Genomic DNA, 22,460 nt, shown 5'->3' on the forward strand with positions numbered 1-22,460 from the left:
ACAGAATCATCTGTATTTATAGACTCATTACATCCATATGCACGTATTGCATGTATTACACGACGTACGAATGTATATCACATTGTCTCGTGATGTGATTTTTTTTTACCGATGGGCACGGGTTCGCGAACCGCGAGACGAGTCCTGCTGTGCGGTTGAAACTGACCTGGCAGCCCACGCAAACATCGTTCAGATAAAAGTCCGCGCACTGAGCAATATTGCTTCAGTTGACTCCAGGATCTCTGCAGGCAGCGTTGCAGCAGAGATGTCGCCATTTCGTGCGTTTGCCAGCGCTTGCGTTGAATGGTTCCTTCTTGGAACCAGTTTCACAGCGCTGGGGCTTTTCTTCATCATCAGTAACCTTGTGAAACAATTGCCATACACGCGAAACTTTTTATCTTGGTTTTTCGTGACATCAACGAGGGTGTTCTTGCCTTACGATATGTTCTACAGAACGCTTTATGGAGTGGAAATGACCAAAGTACTGTGGAGAATGTGTTACCTCAACATCAGGGCGAACCTCAGAGAAGGTGAATCGTTCCCTGATGCGCGTCTCATAGATACGAAAAATCTTCAAAGGTCAGTGGTAAATTTTTACTACGGACAGAATCAGCAGAAAATTAAACACATAACGACCTGATGTCAAAAAAGAAATCTTCGTTAAACTACATGTATCCTGCATGTATTCCTACCCGACTGCAGAAAGGTCTGAAGTAGCTACCTAGGCATGATTTCCCTATGAAAGTGTAATGATTAAAGTTGGAGTTTTTGCGTATGTGAGGTACCTTTGTAATATTCAATAAAAGAATGACGAAAGCTAGAGGTAGTTTCAGGGAAATTTAGTTGATAGAAATGTTTGATCATTCCTGTGCCAAACAGCTAGGTTTTCTACAGTCGCTACAATGAGTAACGTTAGAACGTATAATTCAATATTTACAAGTATTTTTCATTTCAACACGGCTTGTGCACAAAATCCAGTATTTAGCGGTAATGATTTTCTTTAAGTATCATATAAGTTACGATATATTAGTTCTTCCGTGATGTTTTTTTAACTGCATGCACGAGTTCTCCAAAGCGGTGAATAAAATCTGCTCTTTCTAAATCTGATCTTAATTTCAATCCACATTCAGTACAAATTCATGTGAAATCGTGCGATGTTGGTATACCAAGATCTTATGTAGATTGTCCGAACGATTTTAAGCCAAGATTTCATTACATTCCTCGCATTTTGCGAATGACTGGATCCTATTTATTTATCATGCGCTGAACTCTGTATTTGCAAGCATAATTATATAGTCGCCATGCACCGGCTGAAATGATTTTGCCTGATCATTCAATGAATCGATCCAAATGGGCTTTGAGCAACCGCCTTCAGGTAGATAACTAGCTCAAAAGCTAACTGTTTAACAAGTTTTTGATAACATCTTTGTGCTACGCAGGTTTGAAATAACATGCGACTGACACAACCTTGAAAACTACACACCCAATATGCCTGCAAATAATGCCGAAATCTATCCTCACAAGACACCAGCGCTAGTCCGCGGCGAAACAATTCAACCTAGATGATAATACTGCGATATGGTGGCTGTTTCATTGAACGATATTACGGTCATTCCGTCATCTTGTGAACTAAAATACACTTGAGATCTTCAGTCAAACTAACCAAGGTTTTCTTCATAATTTCTCTTAGAGTAAACCTTCGTGAACTGGTTCAACATGACCGGCCTTTCGTTTTGAATTTCGGAAGTTCCAGCTGACCACCGTTCAAGGCGGAATTGCAAGCGTTTTTGAAACTTGCCCAAAGGTTCTCAAGCGTTGCGGATTTCGCCATCATCTATATCGAAGAAGCCCATGCCGCAGATGAGTGGGCATTTGAGGTAATGAATCGTAGTCTTATGTTTAGATACGGCGTAACAAATAATATTTCATTATTTGATAGTGATTAATCTGGATAATTTTGATATTGCGTGATGTTTGCTTGTTTCGACTGGATGAAGTTTATTGTGCGATGAACAAAGCAAAGTTGATGAATGATTCCTTCCGTTTTGATTCAAATTTGCCCAATTTGAGGTCAGGTCTTGGCAATGAATATGGAGTAGGGTTGATGGGGAGTGGTTGGTGAGGTCGAAGGAGGTGGTGAGAGAGAGGCCGTGGATGCTGGGAAGTGTATAGGTGGGGAGAAGTACAGAGGAGGAATGTATTAGGTAGAGGAGTGTGGGGTAGAAATGCAGGAACTTTTGAGGTTCAGGTGGAGGAAGGAGTGTGAGGTAGGTGGGGGGGGGGAAGTGTGAGGTAGAGGAAGGAGTGTGAGGTAGGTGGGGGGAGTGTGAGGTAGAGGAAGGAGTGTGAGGTAGGTGGGGGGAGTGTGAGGTAGAGGAAGGAGTGTGAGGTAAGTGGGGGGGAGTGTGAGGTAGAGGAAGGAGTGTGAGGTAGGTGGGGGGGAGTGTGAGGTAGGTGGGGGGGAGTGTAAGGTAGAGGAAGGAGTGTGAGGTAGAGGTGGAGCATGTAGTGTAAGGTAGGTGGGTAGGGAAAGTGTAAGGTAGAGGTGGAGGAAGGAGTGTAAGGTGTAAGGTAGAAATGGGGGATATGTGTGAGGAAAAGGTGGAGGAAGAAGCGCAAGGTAGATGTGGAGGAAGAAGTGTATGAGGTAGAGAGGTAAACAGTCTGATCTCCACTCTTGTTTACGCTTTCTAAGACGGAATATCACGATTTCTTCACAGAAAAATATCAACATCAACCAACATCGTACAATAGAAGAACGTCTTTCTGCAGCTGAGATACTCAAAAAAGACCAAGATTTGGCTGATGTGAGATTACTTGTGGACTCAATGGACAACAATGCCAATGAAAAATACGCCGCTCTGCCCGAAAGACTTTTCATTCTTCACGAAGGAAAAATATCCTTCCTCGGAGGCGTTGGACCAACGCACTATTGCTTAGAAAGCCTGCGACAACGGCTGGCCAGGTTCGAAAGAGATGCGAAGCATTCAGCGATTAAAATGTTCAAACATTCACAGAAAAATCAAACCACTTTACCCACAAGAGGAGATTAGATTCACAACACACAAGGACGAAAACAACAAACTTTAGGGTTGAACTATAGGCTCATGCATGTAAACAGTATAGATAATTTCATTGTTTTTAAAACGCCCGCAATAACATAGTAGAATACGAAATACATGGTAGATTCGTGTAATATAGAGGTTTAAAAATGTATATGCTAAAATTTGGTTAAAATTCGGCTTATCTAAGTCACAATTACTGGACGCGTTTCCCCAAACACGCGACAATTATGTATATACTTAAATAAAATATTCATTGACATTGCACTGGCAATAGATATCTCATGAATTGATACTTTGATATCATATGAAATATGTATTGCATGTTTGCTTATGTACTAAAATATTCATATAGCTATATGTTAATAATATCTGTAAATATTTAAGCGAAGCTATGGCTGGATATATTTATGACGGATTTCAAGTAAATCATCCTGAATTATGATCTTGAAATCCTGATGACCGGTTGATGCCAATATATATAACAGTGCTTTTGCCCCTTGAAGGAACAGACGAAGTCATTCTGTAAAATATATTATGCTGTAGATGTCAAAATAAATACATATTTTAAAACACTAGAGTGTTAAAATTGTTGTTTTCAGCTGGTTCGTTGTTGCTTTGTTAAGAAACACTGTAAAATTTTCGTCGAAAATGACACTTTGAATACAAGAGTACTTGCAATTCTCGACTTCAATTCGCGCGACAAAGTTTGGTAAATAAACTAAACCAGGCTTCCACTTCTTAAATAAAGCACGCCCCATGCAGAGCTAAAGTTTAAAATCTTATCAAACTTATAATTCCTTCCTGTGTGAATATCAAACGTATAAACGGCCGACAATTTTCAAAAATAAAATGGATTAACCTGTATTTGTGGAGATTTCCTTGCGCGCGCTTGGAAAATGTATAATGCCTGATATAATGTAATTATATAATGGTCCTTTCCCAGCGGGTATCAATCGTTGAGTTGTGTGCCGTACTATTTTTAAACCCTTTTTAATGAGGAGCGGAAATTTGCTCAAAAAGAGTCGTGTTAAAGTGAGATTAAACTAGCTTTAATATAACATATAATTATACGATGTGTGTGACAAATGAAAAATTGTTATATGATGTCGTGAAATTGAGTTTTTGATCCACACTTCTGCTTCAAAACTTATTAGCAGCTGAGAGGAATCGGGGAAATGCAGTTGAATGTCTTTGAAAACATATGTTGCCATTATATCGCACGCTAGCTACAGTTCGTGATCTCTTAATGTCGGTTTTAAGAACACTTCGCTTCAAGGAGGAATTTGCCGAGATTTGAAAGTAAAAAATGCGGATTTAAAAGAGAATTACATACAAAGGTCATTTGGTTAACACGCATGTAGTGATGGGGCTTTCGAAATATCGCGTATTTGAAGTCACAATGCCATATTTACAACGCTGAAAGATCAAAAGAAATTTCGAGAGGTGGTCATGAAATCAATATAGACTCTACACGCATGCACTCTGGGTCAATAACTTCCGCAGGCAAAAAAAAAGGTTACATAAGTTTATGCGGTCTGAAAAGCGTTTATTGACAAGAGCTGACGTGTCAGTTCATTCGGGCTGCTGTATTTTTGAATTCAGGCGGTTTGATTCACCTTTTCACCAAACTCTAAGCAACGTTGTATCCCTGAATTGTTTAACCATCAATTCATTTCGCTCGTGCTAAATACGATGCAATAGCTACGATTTTTCGGCCACCAGAGACATATGCAGTTATAATTATGCATCGTCTTTTTTGAATATTTCACTATCTCAAGTGGACTAGACGTATTTCTTTGGGCGATTTTCAAGAGCTCAGTGAAGGCACTCGACACGATGCACGCGATTTGTCAGTGCTATAGCTGATTTCAACGTTTCCACTGTGGAGAATTTTGTTGTTTCCCACACTTGGTTTGAAGAAGTATTTTCACGCTTTTGTTTAAGATATTTTTATTTTAATTCTAATCTCACTTGCTCGCACGCTCTCTCTCTTGCTCTATCTAATATGTCAATCAAGTGTCAGTTTTTTGTTCGCTCACGAATTAACTTGTTAACGATTAACTTGTTCCCTTGCTAATAACAACTAAGACGCTACTAACATTCACGACACACTCCCCCTATTTTTAAACATCCTAAATATAAAAATATGAATATAAACTGTTTTACTGACTGTTATTAGATTGTCCCAGTCACTTCCAGTCGTTTGTATAACTCATGCATAAATGTTAGTCACTTTCATTTTCAAGCTCTTGCATTCGCCGAATATTCACTGTTGCCTCAACCGCCGCTTTCCGCTTTGGCTTAAACTCTTCAACTTCGGGATTCAGTGGTTTTTGTTCCGAGCCCCTTTCATCACTGTGTAACTCCATTGGATAAAGAAACTGAATAGGTCTTTCTAGATAACTTTTGCCGGCACGAAGTCTCACCGCCCTGACAATTCCATCTCTCCCCGGTATTAATCTTTCCACGATTCCGATCTTCCACGTTCCTCGATTCTTTCCTTCTCCTTTGATAAGTACCACATCACCTTCTCGTAAATTTCCGCTTTTCCAGTTATGTCGTAAGTCGTGTCTTTCTCGAAGCGCTCTCATGTATTCATTTCGCCATCTCCGCCATAACGCCTCTTTACATTTCTTCAAATTTTGCTCTTTTTCGCATATCACCATCTTCAATTTCAGCACTCGGAAGTTCCAATAAATAATTGGCTTTACCCAATATCATCAGGTTAGGCGTGAGAACAGGTAATTGCACGTCATCTTCGCAATACGTTAATGGTCGATTATTGAGTGCTATCTGGATATCTAGCAACACATCCTGCAACTCCTTGTAGGTGAGTTTTGCAGAACCAACAACTTTGTACAACGAATTCTTTACCAACGCGACCATCCTCTCAAACATACCTCCCCACCAACTTGCTTTACTCAGATTAAACTGCCATCGAATTTGATAGTCGTGCAGAAATGCGTGAAACCTTTCATCTCGGGTTGCTTTCTTAATCCACTTCGCCGCAGCATGAAAGGTCTTACCATTATCTGAAATCATCTTCTTTGGTCTACCGCGAACCGCTACAAACCTCTTGAAACTTGCCAGGAATTCCTCACAACTCAAATCAGGTAAAAGTTCCAAGTGGAGCCCTCTTGTTAAGGAACAGGTGTAGATAAGGATATACGATTTCTGTTCATTGTTCTTGTTTCGATAGTAAATAGGGCCAGCATAATCTACACCAACGATTTCAAATGGCGTCATCCCTTCGGTTCTTTCTTTTGGTAAATTACCTTGAGGTGGAGTTGGTTCATGCACTATATGGAACCGCTTGCAACCATAACAACAACTGAGAACTTTCTTCGCCAAAGTTCGTAATTTAGGAATCCAGAATTCTTCACGGACTTTGCTCATGATCAGGGCAACTCCCCATGCAGGGTCTTCATATGAGCTTGCTTTACGACCAATTCAGATAATACATGTTTTGCTGGCAGATACACTGGATATTCACCTTGGATTCGTCCTTGGCACACGTATATTCCCTCGCCATTCTTTTGAAGATTTAATCTGGTAGAATCCACTTTGAAGATCTCAAGTGCTTCGCTCTCGGATTGTGCGCGTTTAATCAAGAACTTCATCTGCTTCTGTGTTTCTTCGGTCACTAATGGTCCGTTGACTTTCTTGCCACACACGAAGTTGTCAATAAATCTCGTGACCCAAGCTAAAATTCGAACAGTTTTAGTCAGACCGAATTTCTCTAGTAAACAATCGATGAAATCGGCCTCTTTCTGAATGGTAACTTTCATTACTTCTCTCATCATTCGACTTTCTGACTCGGACTTCTCGTACTACCGGTTTGTGGGGAATGTAATGCTCTCGGCTCCCTTCAGGTTTCTCAGGCGCAATCTCGACCACTCCATCTTTGAGTTGATTTTCCACTATATCATGATAAGTCTTCAGCAGTTCAGGCTGTTTGTCAAGTCGGTTGAATAATGACTGAAATCTCCTCTTGGCTACAAGGTAATTGGTCGGCAGCTCCGGATGGTGAGCCTTCCATGGTAACGATGTCTCATATCGACCGTCCTCTTGCTGAGTAAGCTGTTCTTTAAATTCTCGATACACGCTCCCTTGATCTCCTTCAACATGGTCTTCTAATCCAAGCACGTCCAGACTACAAAGATGCATGTAGTCTTCTTGGGAGCTCTTGGTAAACATCAAGTAGGAATGGTTCTTCTCTCGCCCCGGTGACATGATAATCCATCCCAAAGCAGTTTTCTCAGCGATTGGCATCCCATCGTTCCCAACCTTAGCAGGTACAGTTGTCTTGATTCTAGACATATCACTGGCACCTAGGATTAGATGCACAGGTAAAAGTGCTTTCTCATCAATATCATTCATATGTACTCCTTTAAGGTGTTCATGGGTTTCAATAAGTTCTTTATACCTCGGATTTGGCACTTTCATTAGCACATCCTTGTCGATTCGATTCAGTTCACATGACATCTTGAAATTGCCATCAACAGCTGCAATCTCCACCTCATAAACATCAATCTTCCTTGTTGTTGTTTGAAGCATCATCTCTATTGATTTAAATTCTTGTCTTATTGGCTTTTTTCCAATTGCGTTTAACAACGTGCTTGATGCAAATGAACTCCCAGACCCAGTGTCTAAAAGTGCTCGACACTTTAGTCCTCCCATCTCTACCACCACAACTGGATAAACTACATCCTTCCCACTAGGTTGACACAGCAGTTTTTGATTTGCGTTTAGTTTATCACAAATAGAAGTGTGATGCCTTCTCTTGCAGTTGTAACATTGGCTCCTACTTCTGCAATCACTTGCTCTATGCTTTTCGCCAGTGCAGTTGAAACACCGGTGCTTGTCGCTGAGAATTTTCTTCCGGTCACTGACATTCACCACTTTATCACATTCCACAGATCTGTGATCTTTGCTTTCACAATATACGCAATGTTTAGATTGTTCCTTTGTTAACAATAACTTATCTCGCTTACCATCTTTCCATGAAAATCCATCTTTTTTATCACTTTGTTGTAATGGGTTTCGCTCAATCCACTGTCGTAATGCCTCAACTAACTCCGGGAAAGTCCACCTTTTCCAATCTGATGAGGTTCTCGTTAAATCAGCTCGAATGCCTTCTAATTTATCCAACGTCATCCTTACATTTCCTGCAACATCCCCCAATTTTCCGAATGCTTCAAGAGCTTGAACATGCCCCAAAAGACTGTCATAAAAGTTGTGTATCTTTTGTTTTGATACGCCAGTAATAGTAGGTAAAGACAGAATTTCTTGAATATGTGCATTGACTACCTCGCTTGCGTCACCATATCTTTGCTCCAACATCCTTTTCGCTTTTGCATACCCTTCGCTATTCAGTGGTAATTGATCAATTGTAATTCGAACTTTAGGTACAAGATGTTCTTTTAAATATGCAAACTTTGCTTTCGTCTTTCATGGGAGCTTTATCAATTTGGGTCTCAAATAGACCCCAAAACCGAACCCAATCTAAATGAGTTCCTTGAAATTTCGAGATTTGCAGCTCAGGCAACTTCGTTTTAACCCGCTTCGCAGCAGCTAATTCTAGCTTCTTTTCCTCAAGAGATAACGCAAACTCTTCTTCTCTTTCACGCTTTGCCAATTCTATCTCTCTTTCCTCATCTCTAATTTGAGCTCGTGCTTCTGCTTCTTGTCGAATTTTCTCCCGACGCTCAATTTCCTTTCGTTTTCCTTCGTCGTCTAAAAGCTTATTATTTAACTCTTCTATAACCTCCTCAAATACGCGTAACTTGCCTTTGTTTTCGTTTGTCCACTCGTCAATAACTTCATCTTCTTGGCCCGCATCAACCTTCAAGCCTTGTATTAATACAATCAAATCATAAGCTTCGTCTACTTTGGTTTTTAGTGTTGTTTGTTGTCGTTTAATCGCTTCTATCGAATTCCCTCTCAAAATCTCGGTTGTTGCTCGGTTAAAATATGATAATTTTCGCAATACTGACTGGAAGATTCCTACTTTCGTCTCCGTTTCATTAGATAAACCCGACTGCTCTTGTGCTTCAAGATCAATTCGTTGACTTTGTTGTCTCGTCACCGCCATGTCACGCTCGATTTTTTAGTCAAAATACATCCTCAAACCCCGATTAATTCTCGATAAATTCCAAGTCACAAATAGATAATAATCGCCGTCGAAGGTGCCACTTTGTGGAGAATTTTGTTGTTTCCCACACTTGGTTTGAAGAAGTATTTTCACGCTTTTGTTTAAGATATTTTTATTTTAATTCTAATCTCACTTGCTCGCACGCTCTCTCTCTTGCTCTATCTAATATGTCAATCAAGTGTCAGTTTTTTGTTCGCTCACGAATTAACTTGTTAACGATTAACTTGTTCCCTTGCTAATAACAACTAAGACGCTACTAACATTCACGACACCACCCTTGAAGAGATTCGAAATCTCCTCAATATACAAGTACACGCGTTTGTACTATAATGGTTTGTTGTAATATATTCTTTCGATAAAAATTGCATGCAGTCAGCTAGGACCGCTATAGGCTATTCTTACTACGGTAGGATTATACCATTTCACAAGGCTTCACCATTAAGTGTGAACGTTTATATCAACGTCAAACAGAACTGAAAACCACATACATTTGGATTGCATGAATTTAAATATGTGTTTACAAAAGATTAGATCTAAAACCAAAATACACAACCACGCGTAATCCAAGTACTCGAGCCATGTGCTTTGAGCTTTCATCGCACGAAGCTGAATATCCACTTAAGATGAACTTAAAAAACAATATAGTTCAAAATTGAAGTGGGAATATCTTCAAGGCGTAAGTATAGACAGCCTTTGCACTCAAGAGTTGCTTATTAAGTAATTATACAAGAAAAATTACTTGGACACGACAGTCAAAAGCTCAGCAATTCCGCACTGGCATTGCCCACAAAAACACACACATACGAGGCACGTCGCGTGGAATACTGGACCGGATTCAACTATGCGAGGAATTGTTGTTGTTTAGCATATTTTGCGTTGATTACACCTCGCGTGTTTCGTGTTTTTCGCGGTTCAAGGAGGTCAAGAGGTGGATTAAGAAAATGGGAGGGCAATCAATTAAAAAGCACTTCTCGTCACGAAATGTTAAAAGCGGAAATAAGATGAAAGCTGCGTGTATTCATAGCACGCTCTCGACGTTACCGATTATTGAATTAGACGCAAATTGGAAAAGGAAATGACGATTTTGCAGATGTCGATCTGTTATCTTATTATGCACTTCGACTATAAGCAGCACTCGAAATGTTCAGCTTCGGCGCAAAAGCACTGTTAGAAGTATATATATATATATACCGAACTTATATTTACAGTACATTTCTCGTTGGCTTGTGGAAGGCCGGCAAAAAGGGGAATCATTAAGACCAATGCATGAATTAAATGCTTGTAAATCTTAAATGATGAGGGTGAATTCGTTACAATTCGGTATATATGCGATAAACACTGTCTATCAAGTAAATCTATTTGCTACCGGCAAATAGTTTTTAAGCTGAAATCATTCTTTGCATGCATAACAGTCTTCTAAAATCCTACGATAATATAGCTAATATACACATACCACACGGCTCAGTCGAAGGTACGAGGCAGGTACTTCACCTCCTGTTGTTAATCTCTCAGTCTTCAATTAAATTCCTAATATAATCCTGTGTGTAGCTGGTGTCAACACTCTAATCAGTGGATCTCGAAATATCAAAAAAATTTTTTTCAGAAGAACATGCTGTAATCGAATATAGGATCTAAAATTAGAAGCACGCGATGACATGTGCTTCGGGTTTATGATAAGGTCTCTCTGAAGATCACCAAAACATGAATCTTTGCTAACGAGCGCTAAAAACAATGATAAAGTTATTTCAAGTTCAATCCTTGTCGTCCAGAAAGGTTTTTGGCAGTATGGATCGACGTAGTAAAACCAGATTCTTACTTTTACACCTTCAAACCTTCTTTAATACGCATTACAGGACAGTTAAAACTCGCTTTTCAATGCATTCAAACGCCATGTTGCAACTTACCACTCCTTAAAAGCGCATGCTTTGATTAACTGTACTATATATAGTCAGTGTTTGACCTAAAATTAGTCGAAAATTCTGGCGTCCCAAGACTTCAAGTATATAAATATATATATTTGTTGTAATGGCGACACAGAATATGTCCTTAAATGGTTTAAATTGGCGACAGTCGGCGGTCTGTAGCGAGGATTGCTGACTCTACTGTAGGGATTCCACTATTTTTAGACGACATGAAATTTTGAGCTAAAACCTCAACGAAACGTCCATGTTGTTTGGTATGTAACTTGTCTAGTGAAGAGCTGGCGGTTTTGATGTCAAAAAACGGACGGGAGATGGAGAAAGCAGGTCTTTTACACATCGCGTGATGTCGTGACTCAGATGTTCCACTGAGGTGAATACGTCACGCTAGGCTAGTAACTACTCGCCAAGTTCACAGACACCGTGCTGATGAGAGTGGCATTGTTTACCATTCAACTGCTCAGCGAGGACAATGAGGCAAACACTAGACAATAATGCGAAACTGTCATGCTAAGGAAAACAAATTGATCGATGTTGAGACGTCGTGAGGGACGATCAATTATACACGAACGATTTGCGGTGAACTTTGCATGAGTTTCGCAGCGAAAGCGTCCGGTGTCGTGGCACATAGAGACGATAGAGTAGGTTATACAGTGCTTGCCTCAACACCAGCCGGTCACCGGTAGTCACACAGAGATACAGGGTTAGGTGTGAGGATCATGAATGCTTCCAATTCGAACTGAGTTCGCAGACACAGAAAATTTTCAAACATGAGTGCTGTTCGATCGTGTAGGAATACGATATGTGTATATTCGAGCAGTAGTCTAACAGTTTCGGGCTGATTGAAATATCCAGTAGGGTTATGTATTTAGTTTAGTTCAGGTTTCCTCCTGTAGTAACACTGGATCAATAAGAAATGATCTTTGTTGGACCTCTAGGAAGAACAGTTTAGAACTGATAGAGCTATCCAGTATAAATAAAGTTAGTTTAGTTTAGATTTCTTCCTGTACAGTAACGCTGGGTCAATAAGAGATGATCCTTACTGGAAGAACAAAGGTGTCCAGTATAACTATAAAGTTAGCTTTATACTGGAGTTTAGGCTTAGTTTTTCTAGACGTTTTGGAAAAAAAGGGCGCAGTTGTTAATGCTGAAGGCTAAGGTGGGCACGTCTGGTCTCGTGTGCAGAAACCGATTAAGTAATAAGCAATGAATTAAAGGATGAATAAAAGGATGCCCACTATCTTGCATGTATATCTAAGGTGATCCAAATCTGAACAGCGTGTTATAGGATAAAAATTGGGTTAAAAGTGTACTTAGAGGCAGTAATCGGGCATTTTCTTCATCAGAAAGTTAATAAGACCATTATTAGTTTTTGACTTTGCACGAAACGCCTGGCTGCGCGCGTTCTCTAGCTTGAGAAGGTTGGAATTAAGCGAATATATTGCATCGGATCCGCTTCTACGGCTTAGAGCTGTGCTGATGCTTTGCGTGCGTGACTACGATTGTGGGAAAGGTTTGATTTGCGAAATGATCCGGCAAATTCACTTGAGACGATGCGTGCGTGGTATAGGAATCGAAACTGTTCAGGAGAGCCCACGACTTTCCTAAAGGCGTTGAATGAATCTTTCCGCGTTAGCGTCACGTGCTAGCCCCGAGCAAAAAATCCCGTGGTTCGTATGGCGACTGTGCTAAGGAGAAAGATTGAAAGCACGCGAGTCAATGGGACACAAGTATAGGCGGCTTCTGAGAAATATTGTGGCTGACCCTGCACATACAAGAATGCTAAATCGAGAGGCATTATAAAAGGCTCGAAAAAACACTGCATTCATGAACGCGCGGTCACATGAATTGCGCAAACGCTATATAACATGCATTGTACATATTTCCAGAGAATATCCCTTGCTTTCATAAGCGTTTCTCTGACATGCATTTATGAAGGTTGTTTCACTGTATGGTGCTACAGCTGTTGCTAGTCTACACAATGTTGTCAACGCAAAGACCTTCGTGTCCTTCTCGATTACTCCTGGCGAGATATTACGGAATAAGCTCGCATCCATATTGGGTCATTTGATATGAAAATTAGACCAATTTAGGATTTATTGAAATGTTTTCCATGAAATAGTGATTTAACGTTGTAATTCTCGTAAAAATGTAATTAAATCGGCATCTAGCGTTCATCTTTTTTAATATCTTGTCAATTATATGCAGTATGATGAAGACTCAGTCTATTATTTTTATTTCAAGACAAGAACGACGTTGTGACAACTATGGTAACTGCATGAAGTTCACTCCCTGCTACCAAAAATCTACGAAATATCATTTATGCGAGTCAAAGGAGACACCGGTTGCTATGAAGGTTTGAACGATGCCACTGTGGCTGTGAACACATGCAGGTTAGCGTTTAATGCGAATGAGTTTTCAGTTTTTCCTTTTGAGGTGAACGTATCAGTATTACCGGCGAAAATCTGAATTTCCGTTTAGCCAAGGTTCTGATGGATGAGATCATAACGTAGACGATAAAATCGGACTAGATTTAGCATGAGAGATCATGGTGAAACAAAATCAAGTTGAATGAAAGACGATCGCATGCATGGATGTCACCAATCAATAATCAATCAACCAATGTGTTTTCCAAGATCGATCTCTATGAGATCTGATCACAATTTCCAGTCTACGTTTGTGGATCTGTCCTTTTTCAAATGTTCTGTTCGTTAGATTTTTCCCAGTTGTAAGCCTGCGTGGAGTCAGTCAGTTGTATTCCGAGCACAGCGTGAATGTTTGCTAACGTTTTCCACTGCCATCTTGTTTATCGAGTTTTAAAATGTTTATTTTCACACGCGATGTTGTAGGCCCGTTCCCCTACGGAGATGACAACGCCGCGACTCGAATCGCAAAAACAACTTTCGATGTGAGAATCCATCATGGATAAAAACCCGAGAAATATAGCGACGATTCAAATTTAGATACAGAATAATTCATGAGTGTTTATTGCTTGCATAAGTTGTATAAAACTTTCTATAAAATTGCCTGTTTATTTCATTCTATTAGGTGGAATGATTTCATATATATAGGGTCTGTGAGTTAGGCCTATATTCTAAAATATTTCTCACAGTCAAATTACTCATTGAACAGATCTCAATTACTTCATAGCCATTCGGTTTATGGGTTCTGGTTTTTAGCGTAGGAGCCAAGACAATGAACATACAGGCCAATTTTTCTCTTTCATTTTCGCGCGCGGGCTTACATAAACACATCTCTCAATCCGCATTTCGCTAACGATAGGTTCCCTGCAGGAAATGTTGGCTCGATGGTCATTATACGAAGGCAAAAACACGTCCTGTAACGGTGAGATTAAGTCAAATTAAATAGTCACAAAGAACAAGTTGGCTAACTCCCTATGGAGACGATTAACGTCATTGACGAATTAGCCTGTTCACTTCGTAAACTGTTGTGGTGATTCCACTGAAACCAGCGATCCAAAAGGATGATTTAAACTATTTGAATCAAATTGATTTGTGAACACGTTGGGATCGAAAACAGCCTTTCACTCTAAATGTAAACAAGGGTCTCAACAAACAGCCATATTACTATATATATTGCCAGGGAGCTATAAGAGAACTTGAATATTTCGAAAAAGGATTGAATAAGAGCGAGAGTGAATTTGTAGGGCGAAAGTCATTGGCATAGACACAAACATGGACGTACATACACACTTTCTCATGCACTGCCAAGGACACACAAACGGAGATGTCATGGCAACTGTGAAAGACCATTTGTCACTCATACGGGCTTAGATCGATAGCTTCTTTCAGAATTCCGTTTCTACTTATGGCAGTTATGGCGAGAATTACCTTCGAAGGTCACATGCACTAACCAAGGATTTAAGGAAACAAAGGATTTGCATTCATGCATTCCAAAGGCATTTGTTAGCCGATTTCCAGGTTATTTTCTAAGATAAAAGTTTTTATCAAGCACCGAATGGAGGGGCGTACTTAAAAAACAAAATATGGGGGTTTAAGGAAATGAATTTGGACAGGGAACACGATTTGTGGGAGAAACTCCGTGATCAAATGGCAATGAGTATATTGCAAGATGCTTTTTAGGATATTTCTGCTGTGTCATAGGATGACCATAGTTTTGTTTAGTTTTTAAAGCGTCTGCGTATATCCTAGTAGTCCATATAGTTTTACAAAACATTCAGTATATAAATTATCTTTGCCTTTGAACAAACGTGAAATACTGCTTGTCAATTAGGACGTAATGAGTATGTAGATTGAATGAATAAACTGTTGCCAAAGGATGGACAAAAGGAAGTATAGTCAGGTACATACACCGTTTGTCGCTTCCTTAAAAAGACGAGCACTATACTATAGAAACACGAAATATTCTTCAACACGCTTAGAAGCCTTTCACTAAAATTCAAAAGAGCAAACATTTTCTTTGCCAGAGAAGCATCAAAGCAATATCGATTATCGTGCAATCTTGATATCTCAACATGCATTAGTTGACAGACGATGATATCAAATATTGTGCTAAGCCGGTTTTGACTTCGATGTAAAGAAAAACACGAAATATTCAAATAGTTTTACAGCCGGTTCTCATCATGTTTTGTCGGGTTTTCTCAATACAAACGGCATCTGTAAACATCAGCTTACAAAGAAATAAGTGCATTAATTTTCGTCCGAAACTAATTTTTGCATGAGAAAAGAAGTGACGTGGAGTTATTACGAAATATAGAAGCGTACATTTTAAATGCAGAGTGAACAATTACTAAAAAAAAGAGTGCGATTTTCGATTGAATCCTGTATCTTTCATCCTGCCGTCTCATTGATATCACTGGACGCGCAAGTGTTCTCGTGGTGCGAGTGTTTTGCATTTGACGAGCACACACGAGAACAAAGACAATCAACAGCGCTTGTTTTTCTTGCGCAGTTGCCCTGCTAACGCGCCGAACAAAATCTTGTTCATGACATTTCCCACATCGATATCCCGCTTGGAAAATGCTGTGATTCTCGACCGGCATCGAGTAAGTAACCGCTGGGTTTTGGGCGAGCATTGTTAAGACGTATGCTGGTTGTCTGTGTATACAAATAGTTAGTTCGCTGGCTCGGTGCATGAAATGTTGCCGTCGCGAGGCAAGTGCTCTTTCTGTGGGGAATAAGCAAGTGAGAGTTATCGACGTTTATGCACCTCCAAGCGGAAAACTGCAAATGATATTGGTCGAGTGTTGTCTCATTATGTGGAGGCATATAAGAATACAGCCCAAAATTAAGGAATTGCGTTGGTTATTAAAAAACAAACAAGATAACCGGTTTGATCAAATACAAACTATACCTCACGTAATGCAGGAATAATCAACAATAATGTTTTACCTATAATATAACGGCAACCATGAACGAATGTGCCCACAGGATTACCATGAACATATATAGGTCAGAGAAGACTCACACAAATTCTCCCCATGCATATAAGCCGAGGTTCGACGGCGCCATTATCAAATTATACATGACGTGTTCTACATAACCTTCAGGTGCGATATTATGCGTTTTTTCAAGTCTACTTCTGATCTTCAGTCTAGGATGCATGCTAAATTTATCTCCTTGAAAATATTTCTTAATATCTAAAACATAGTGCTGTGAATTCAGGTGATGAGTGAGGTTAAAGGACTTATATATATTCATTTCATGCACTACAGGCTTCCAGATCACAGTGAATATAGTAAACCTACCCCCGTTATTGACCCTGTAATTGAACGGTTATTCCCATTAATCCCATGCAGTCAAAAGTGTTCTAGAGCTGCACGAATATATATAGAAACCTATAGCAAATTTGCAAGTCCAACCAATGATAAAACGTATAGCAGACTTATTATGAGGAACTTACAGCATGGTGCGTGGTAACGCACGAACCCTTGATGCAAACAAACGAACAAAAGAACCAAACTGATTTGTACCCGCAAATATCGTATGTGACAACAAGACACATAGGAGGAGCGTGTGGTTTACGATGTCGAAATAACAGCTCTGTGTAGTTAACGTGCAAAATGCTTCTTCTAACCTTAAAATATGAAATGTTGCGTACACGATAGATCAATAAAGACATATCAATGACTTATTGGTACCGATCAACTGCATATGCTGATAGGTTTGCGTGATGAGATATGAAGATTAACTCGAGTGTGTTCGCACTTCCTTAAAGCAGTCACGATATCGCATGAATACCTTTTTATCCATATTAGGAGCGCAACCTCGAGACGAATGTAGCAAAGCGCGAGGCTTAACGTTGTACACAGGAGCACAGCGTTCGCCGATCGACCCAGCCGCTAAATATCTCTTACGGAAGATAGCGTGATCAGGAATTTCGTCAAAGTGACCCTGGGTCACACAGAGCTTTATGCTTCCCGGGTAAGTAAACAGTTGGTGAAACGATTGAGAATAAACTTTGTAATATCATGCAAAGACGCGCGCGGAGGCGGACTTAATGTGGGCCTGAGCGCCGTATATATAGAGCGGTGGTACATCACGACAACCAATCAGTTCAGTGTGAACGGACGAGCCGAGCATTCTTCGAAAAGGTAGCGTGTATATCCTAGCGAAGTTGAAAGTTGGAAATCCCGAGCGGTTGGAAGTCCGAGGTAAACAAAGTCATTTGACAAACTTCGTCGAGTCGTATACGTCAGTATATAAGGAGCATAACTCAACGAAAAAATTGACGTTACTCCAATAACCGAGTAATTGAAGGACCAGTTTCTGTACAAGACATTTTCAGGAAAACGGTTTCTCAAAGCGGTTGTTGTTGATCTCAGAGCATCACAAACGATTGTCAAAGGCTTTACAGCGAGCTTATTAAATCTTGTTGACATTCTTGTAATCGCTTTCCAAATCGTCAACGTGCATCCTCAGAGAGCGCGCTATCCTTAGAGAACTGCGCCGAAGGTCTGTAGGTCGGTGAGACAGGGATCATACCACCACAACGAGTCCATATTTCACAACGATTTAGCCTTAAGAAATTTGGTCGCAAATACCGGAGGCTCAGCGTCAGAATTATAGTCAAAATCAAAACCGAAATTATTATCTTGTTAAGGGCAATCAACTGAGATCTTAAACGCAGCAAGTCTCGAGTATTTGAACAGTTAAAGAATGGCCTGCAAAACGCTTTCCCTTGTTGGCCTTTTCATCGAGTTGTTTCTGCTTTACGTCGTTGGCAACATCGTGAAACACATTCCGTGCGCGAAGCGAATGATAATAAAGCGTATGAATAGAAAGGCTTCAATCGTAATGCCAGTCGACAATTACTGGCATACTCTGTTTTCCTGGAGTCTTATTCAAACTCTGTGGAAATACGGCAAATACGAGTTGAGCAAGACCTCAAAAGTTGGCTGCGTAGCGCCAAACCCGCCCTTGGTGACGGGCGAGAAAGGGCAAACGAGTGTACATCTGTTGGACCTTGTCAAAAACTCGCGACCTCTAGTAGTGATATTTGGTAGTTGTACGTGTCCAGTGATTATTACTAAACTGGACCAGATGTTGGAAGTCCACAGAGACTTTTCAGACATCGCTGATTTTGTCGTGATTTATGTCCAGGAGGCTCATCCGGACGATGGATGGCGGATGAAGGTAAGAAATATGTATTTTGACAAAGTAAATTCCTTCTTCCAGTCACCGTAGTTATATACCCTACGATATATAATAAACTTGGGCGTTCGCTGTACGAAAGTCGATCAATCATTGTTTGAATTAAATTTTTTTCCCATTTTATTATGTCTTCGCCTATTTGTTGAATTAAAATAACAATAAAGGTTGCCTCTACCTTTGGTAAATTAAGTTTTGCCTTGCGACATCCACACAGCTTCGTAAAAGACCTTTTATTGATCAAAACTCGAACGGAAAAGTTTACCGAAGTCGAATCACTTAGGATTTACATGTTAGGACTGACTAGATCAGCAGCTATATCACAATATTAGCTTGTTAAGTTAACGAGTTCAATGACTTTTATATGGCAACCATGCAGTTAGTGTTTTTTCTAATACAGTATAGGTAGCTTCCAGAGAATCATAGGCGGGTTTTTCTAAACTTTTCATTCTCGTTTTAAACCTTGAGTGAGGAATCTTGTTGGATATAAATTGTAGCTCCAGTTTTAATTAGGTTCGGCTTAGCTCTTTGCCTCATCACGTCCTCTCTGCTAGCACTTAAGAGGTGACTGATCAATAATAGAAGGTAATGTTACCAGATCTTCAGGACGAACAGTTGAGAATTGCATAGAACTGTTACATTCAAATCAAGAAATGGCATTAGACCAGTAGAGCAAGGTTGTTTAAATATACTTATAGGAGATTATCCTCACTGGACCTCGTTTCATTTGAGAAAAGAGCCAAGAAGCGATACAGTTGTTTAGCTTAAACAGAAACGTGGATCGTCTTTCAAGCATAAATCACTGCTTTGGTTAGGTTCTGGGTTTGTTTACTCCGGGAAACAGACATTCGTAATGCAGTATTGCCAGACGCATCTCAGTTTCAAACCCCACTCATTCCATTGAAAGATATAACATAAATTGTAAAGTGGTCTAATATTGTTAAGTTTAAGTGGCCAGCCGCTTGACTTAATCGCCTAATTTTAGCAAATAGTAGATTTCTTTGAGAAAAATTTAGGAAGATGAAAGTACAAGTTTTGGCAGCATTATTATTTTCTTACTCACGGCACCCTGGATTACGTTGAGGGCGTTTTTGAGAGCACTTGCCTGCAAAATCTCACGTATATTGAAATAAGATTACTGTATAGAAAGCTTATACATGGCGCGCACTTAATACCCACAAGAGCTCTTCGCGACGTTCACTGAAATTGGTTTAACCTGACGTAATTAATATTCCTTCTATAATCAAGGAAATTAGCAATTTGCTAATTATTTCTCATTAGAACAGTGTTAATTGGCAGTGTAATTTTATAAACATTCTCTGCAATGTATTTTAATAAAATCAAATAAAAGTTGACCACACACTTCACGTGATGATTGCAAACCCATACTGTCGAATTCCTAACGCATGGTAACCGATTTTTTTGTTCAAAACAATTTTTTTCATACGTTACGAAGTACTGCTTGGAGCGAAAGGCGTTTCAAAGTGTTCTACATTGAAATTAACTTGAAACTGATAGAGCTGATATTGAACTGATAGAGCTATCCTGTATGTTAATTAGTCTAGTTTCGATTCCCTCCAGTATAGTATTAAACACTGGATCAATAAAGATAATCCTTACAGGATCTCTAAGAAAAAAAACAGTTCCTCGTAATTAAGCAAAGCTTCCTAGTAATTTTAACACTGAACCAGTCAGTTTTACTACTGACAGTACATTTATAGCATACCCATGACCAAGCTAACTGTTTTTATAATGCATAGCTTTATCAGTTTACTACTCCAAAAGGCCCAGTTATAGATCGTCTTATGTTGTCCAGAAGTGTTTCACTGTTACCATCGGTAGGAGCCTAAACTATCTCTAAATTCACTTATTTTTTAGAACAACTACAACATCAGAAGACACAAGTCTATCGAAGATCGTGTGGAGGCCTCGCAAACACTTCGCTCCCTTCTCCCGTCAGGAATTCGTTTCTGTGTGGACACGATGACAGACGAGGCGAGCAAATCATACAGCGGATGCCCAAACAGAATCCTTGTCATCGAAGAAGATACATTGGTTTATCAAAATGGCCCAGGACCGACTTGGTTTGACTTCGATGAAACGAGAGAATGCTTGCAAAAGTACCGCAATAACAATGTTGTATGAATCCTGAACGGCATTGTGGACACACATGTATATTACTCTTCCACTAAAGCACTGTTCGAAAGGCCAGAATTGATGGGAGTTGAAACTCGTACTTGATACTTTTTGCCGAAGGGGATATATAGCCGATCACAGGGTCAACCCAAAAAAAAAGAAAAAAAACACAATATAATGGCACAGAGCAAGAACGGATTGTTTGCATTATAGTGACTTTCTCATATCGCTTTCAGAATCACTTGTGTGAAATCGCATGAATATGGAGTTAATTCAAACCAAGAGCATGAATATACGTATATAAGTCTGTAAGATAACTACTTGCTCGTACAAGTAAACTCACTAATATTATGTTTATATGTTATATATATTGGTTTTATTGCTACCGTGTAGTTCGTCTAGATAAAGAAACATTGTATCTTAACGTTTCTTACAAAATGTATAATACTATATCGTATATATTACTTCACATATATTTGATAGGATAGCTTTATAACTGTACAGACAGTATTGTGTATTATGTAAATGGGAACAACAATTCTGCATGTAATATTATTTGTATAAAAACATCACTTAATCGCATTTGTAACTAAGGCTGTCGCTTGTAAAATTTTTTTTAACGAGAATAAACAGCATAGCATATGGATAGTAGTGTAAAAATGAAATATTAAACATATGTTTAGCTAAAACGAAAATTAAAACAAGCCTATAGTTTGTGGCAAACACAACAGATTCTGGTGACCATTATTATTGCTTATCTTGATAATATTTCTATGTTTTGTCTCATTCAAAGTCGAGTGTGTCGCCAAGGACAATAAATCTTGAATTGTTTACCATAGCTTGAACGACAAGATAAGAAATGAATGTACACAAAGACTTGATATAAATCAATAATGCCGTTGTAGTGCATGGGATTCAATTACAATTTCTCTGGTTACCGACATGTGTAAAGTTAGTTTGGTTTAGGATATCAGTTTTGAATTTTCTATCACGGATTAGCGAGAAATGATACTATAACTGAACCCCTATTAAAGGAACAGTTTAGAATGATAAAGATAGTCTAGTTTCGGTTCCCTCGTATAGAGGTCCAGTAAGGTTACCTTTTATTGATCCAGTGTTACTACAGGAGGAAACATAAATTATAAGCTAAATTTATACTGGATATAGATAGCTTTATCATTTTTAAACGGTTCTTTCTAGAGGTCTAATAAGGGTCATCTCTTACTGATCTAGAACAGATAGAGCCTGTATCTGCAGTTTAAATAAAGTTCGTTGAAGTTTCTTTCTATACCAATTCGACGAGGTGTTGAAATGCGGTGCATGCATGAATATATGACAGATCTGTTAGTCGAATGATATAGGAGCTACTCGATGCATGCATATATTGTGAAACCGTTGCATTGAAGATGCGTGGGAAACAAACACCTCCGTAGTATGCTTAAGCTATTTTTACTGCAGTATTTATAACTGCTGCTTCTGCAAATATTTAACCAACTTCCAGCTCGGGGATATTTCAACATTTTCGCTCCACGCTGTGCTGCAGTTCCCTGGAATC

General features: G+C 39.4%; 2 protein-coding genes across 2 annotated transcripts; both read left to right on the forward strand.

Annotated features, from left to right (window-relative positions):
* Positions 1 to 239: 239 nt before the first annotated feature.
* On the forward strand, positions 240 to 3,055 carry LOC114516609 (type I iodothyronine deiodinase-like). Its single transcript, XM_028536136.1, is given in 3 exon segments — positions 240 to 579; positions 1,691 to 1,877; positions 2,721 to 3,055. Coding segments are annotated over 3 exon segments (834 nt in total). The 5' UTR covers positions 240 to 265; the 3' UTR covers positions 3,054 to 3,055.
* A 14,254-nt stretch (positions 3,056 to 17,309) lies between these two features.
* Positions 17,310 to 21,511, forward strand: LOC114516716 (type I iodothyronine deiodinase-like). The gene is made up of 2 exons (XM_028536266.1): positions 17,310 to 18,754; positions 20,648 to 21,511. Exons 1-2 carry the CDS (start codon positions 18,278 to 18,280, stop codon positions 20,912 to 20,914), a joined length of 744 nt encoding a protein of 247 aa, XP_028392067.1. The 5' UTR covers positions 17,310 to 18,277; the 3' UTR covers positions 20,915 to 21,511.
* The last annotated feature ends 949 nt before the right edge of the window (positions 21,512 to 22,460 follow it).

This window comes from Dendronephthya gigantea, unplaced genomic scaffold (genome assembly GCF_004324835.1).
Source record: "Dendronephthya gigantea isolate DGI-Jeju-01 unplaced genomic scaffold, DenGig_1.0 000006F, whole genome shotgun sequence".
Lineage (NCBI taxonomy): Eukaryota > Metazoa > Cnidaria > Anthozoa > Malacalcyonacea > Nephtheidae > Dendronephthya > Dendronephthya gigantea.

Bases quoted from the DNA above. Each gene is read 5' to 3' on its own strand.
- LOC114516716 (XM_028536266.1), top strand. From the start codon at position 18,278: ATGGCCTGCAAAACGCTTTCCCTTGTTGGCCTTTTCATCGAGTTGTTT. The intron at 18,755-20,647 runs GTAAGAAATATG...CTTATTTTTTAG, and splicing joins ACGATGGATGGCGGATGAAG to AACAACTACAACATCAGAAG.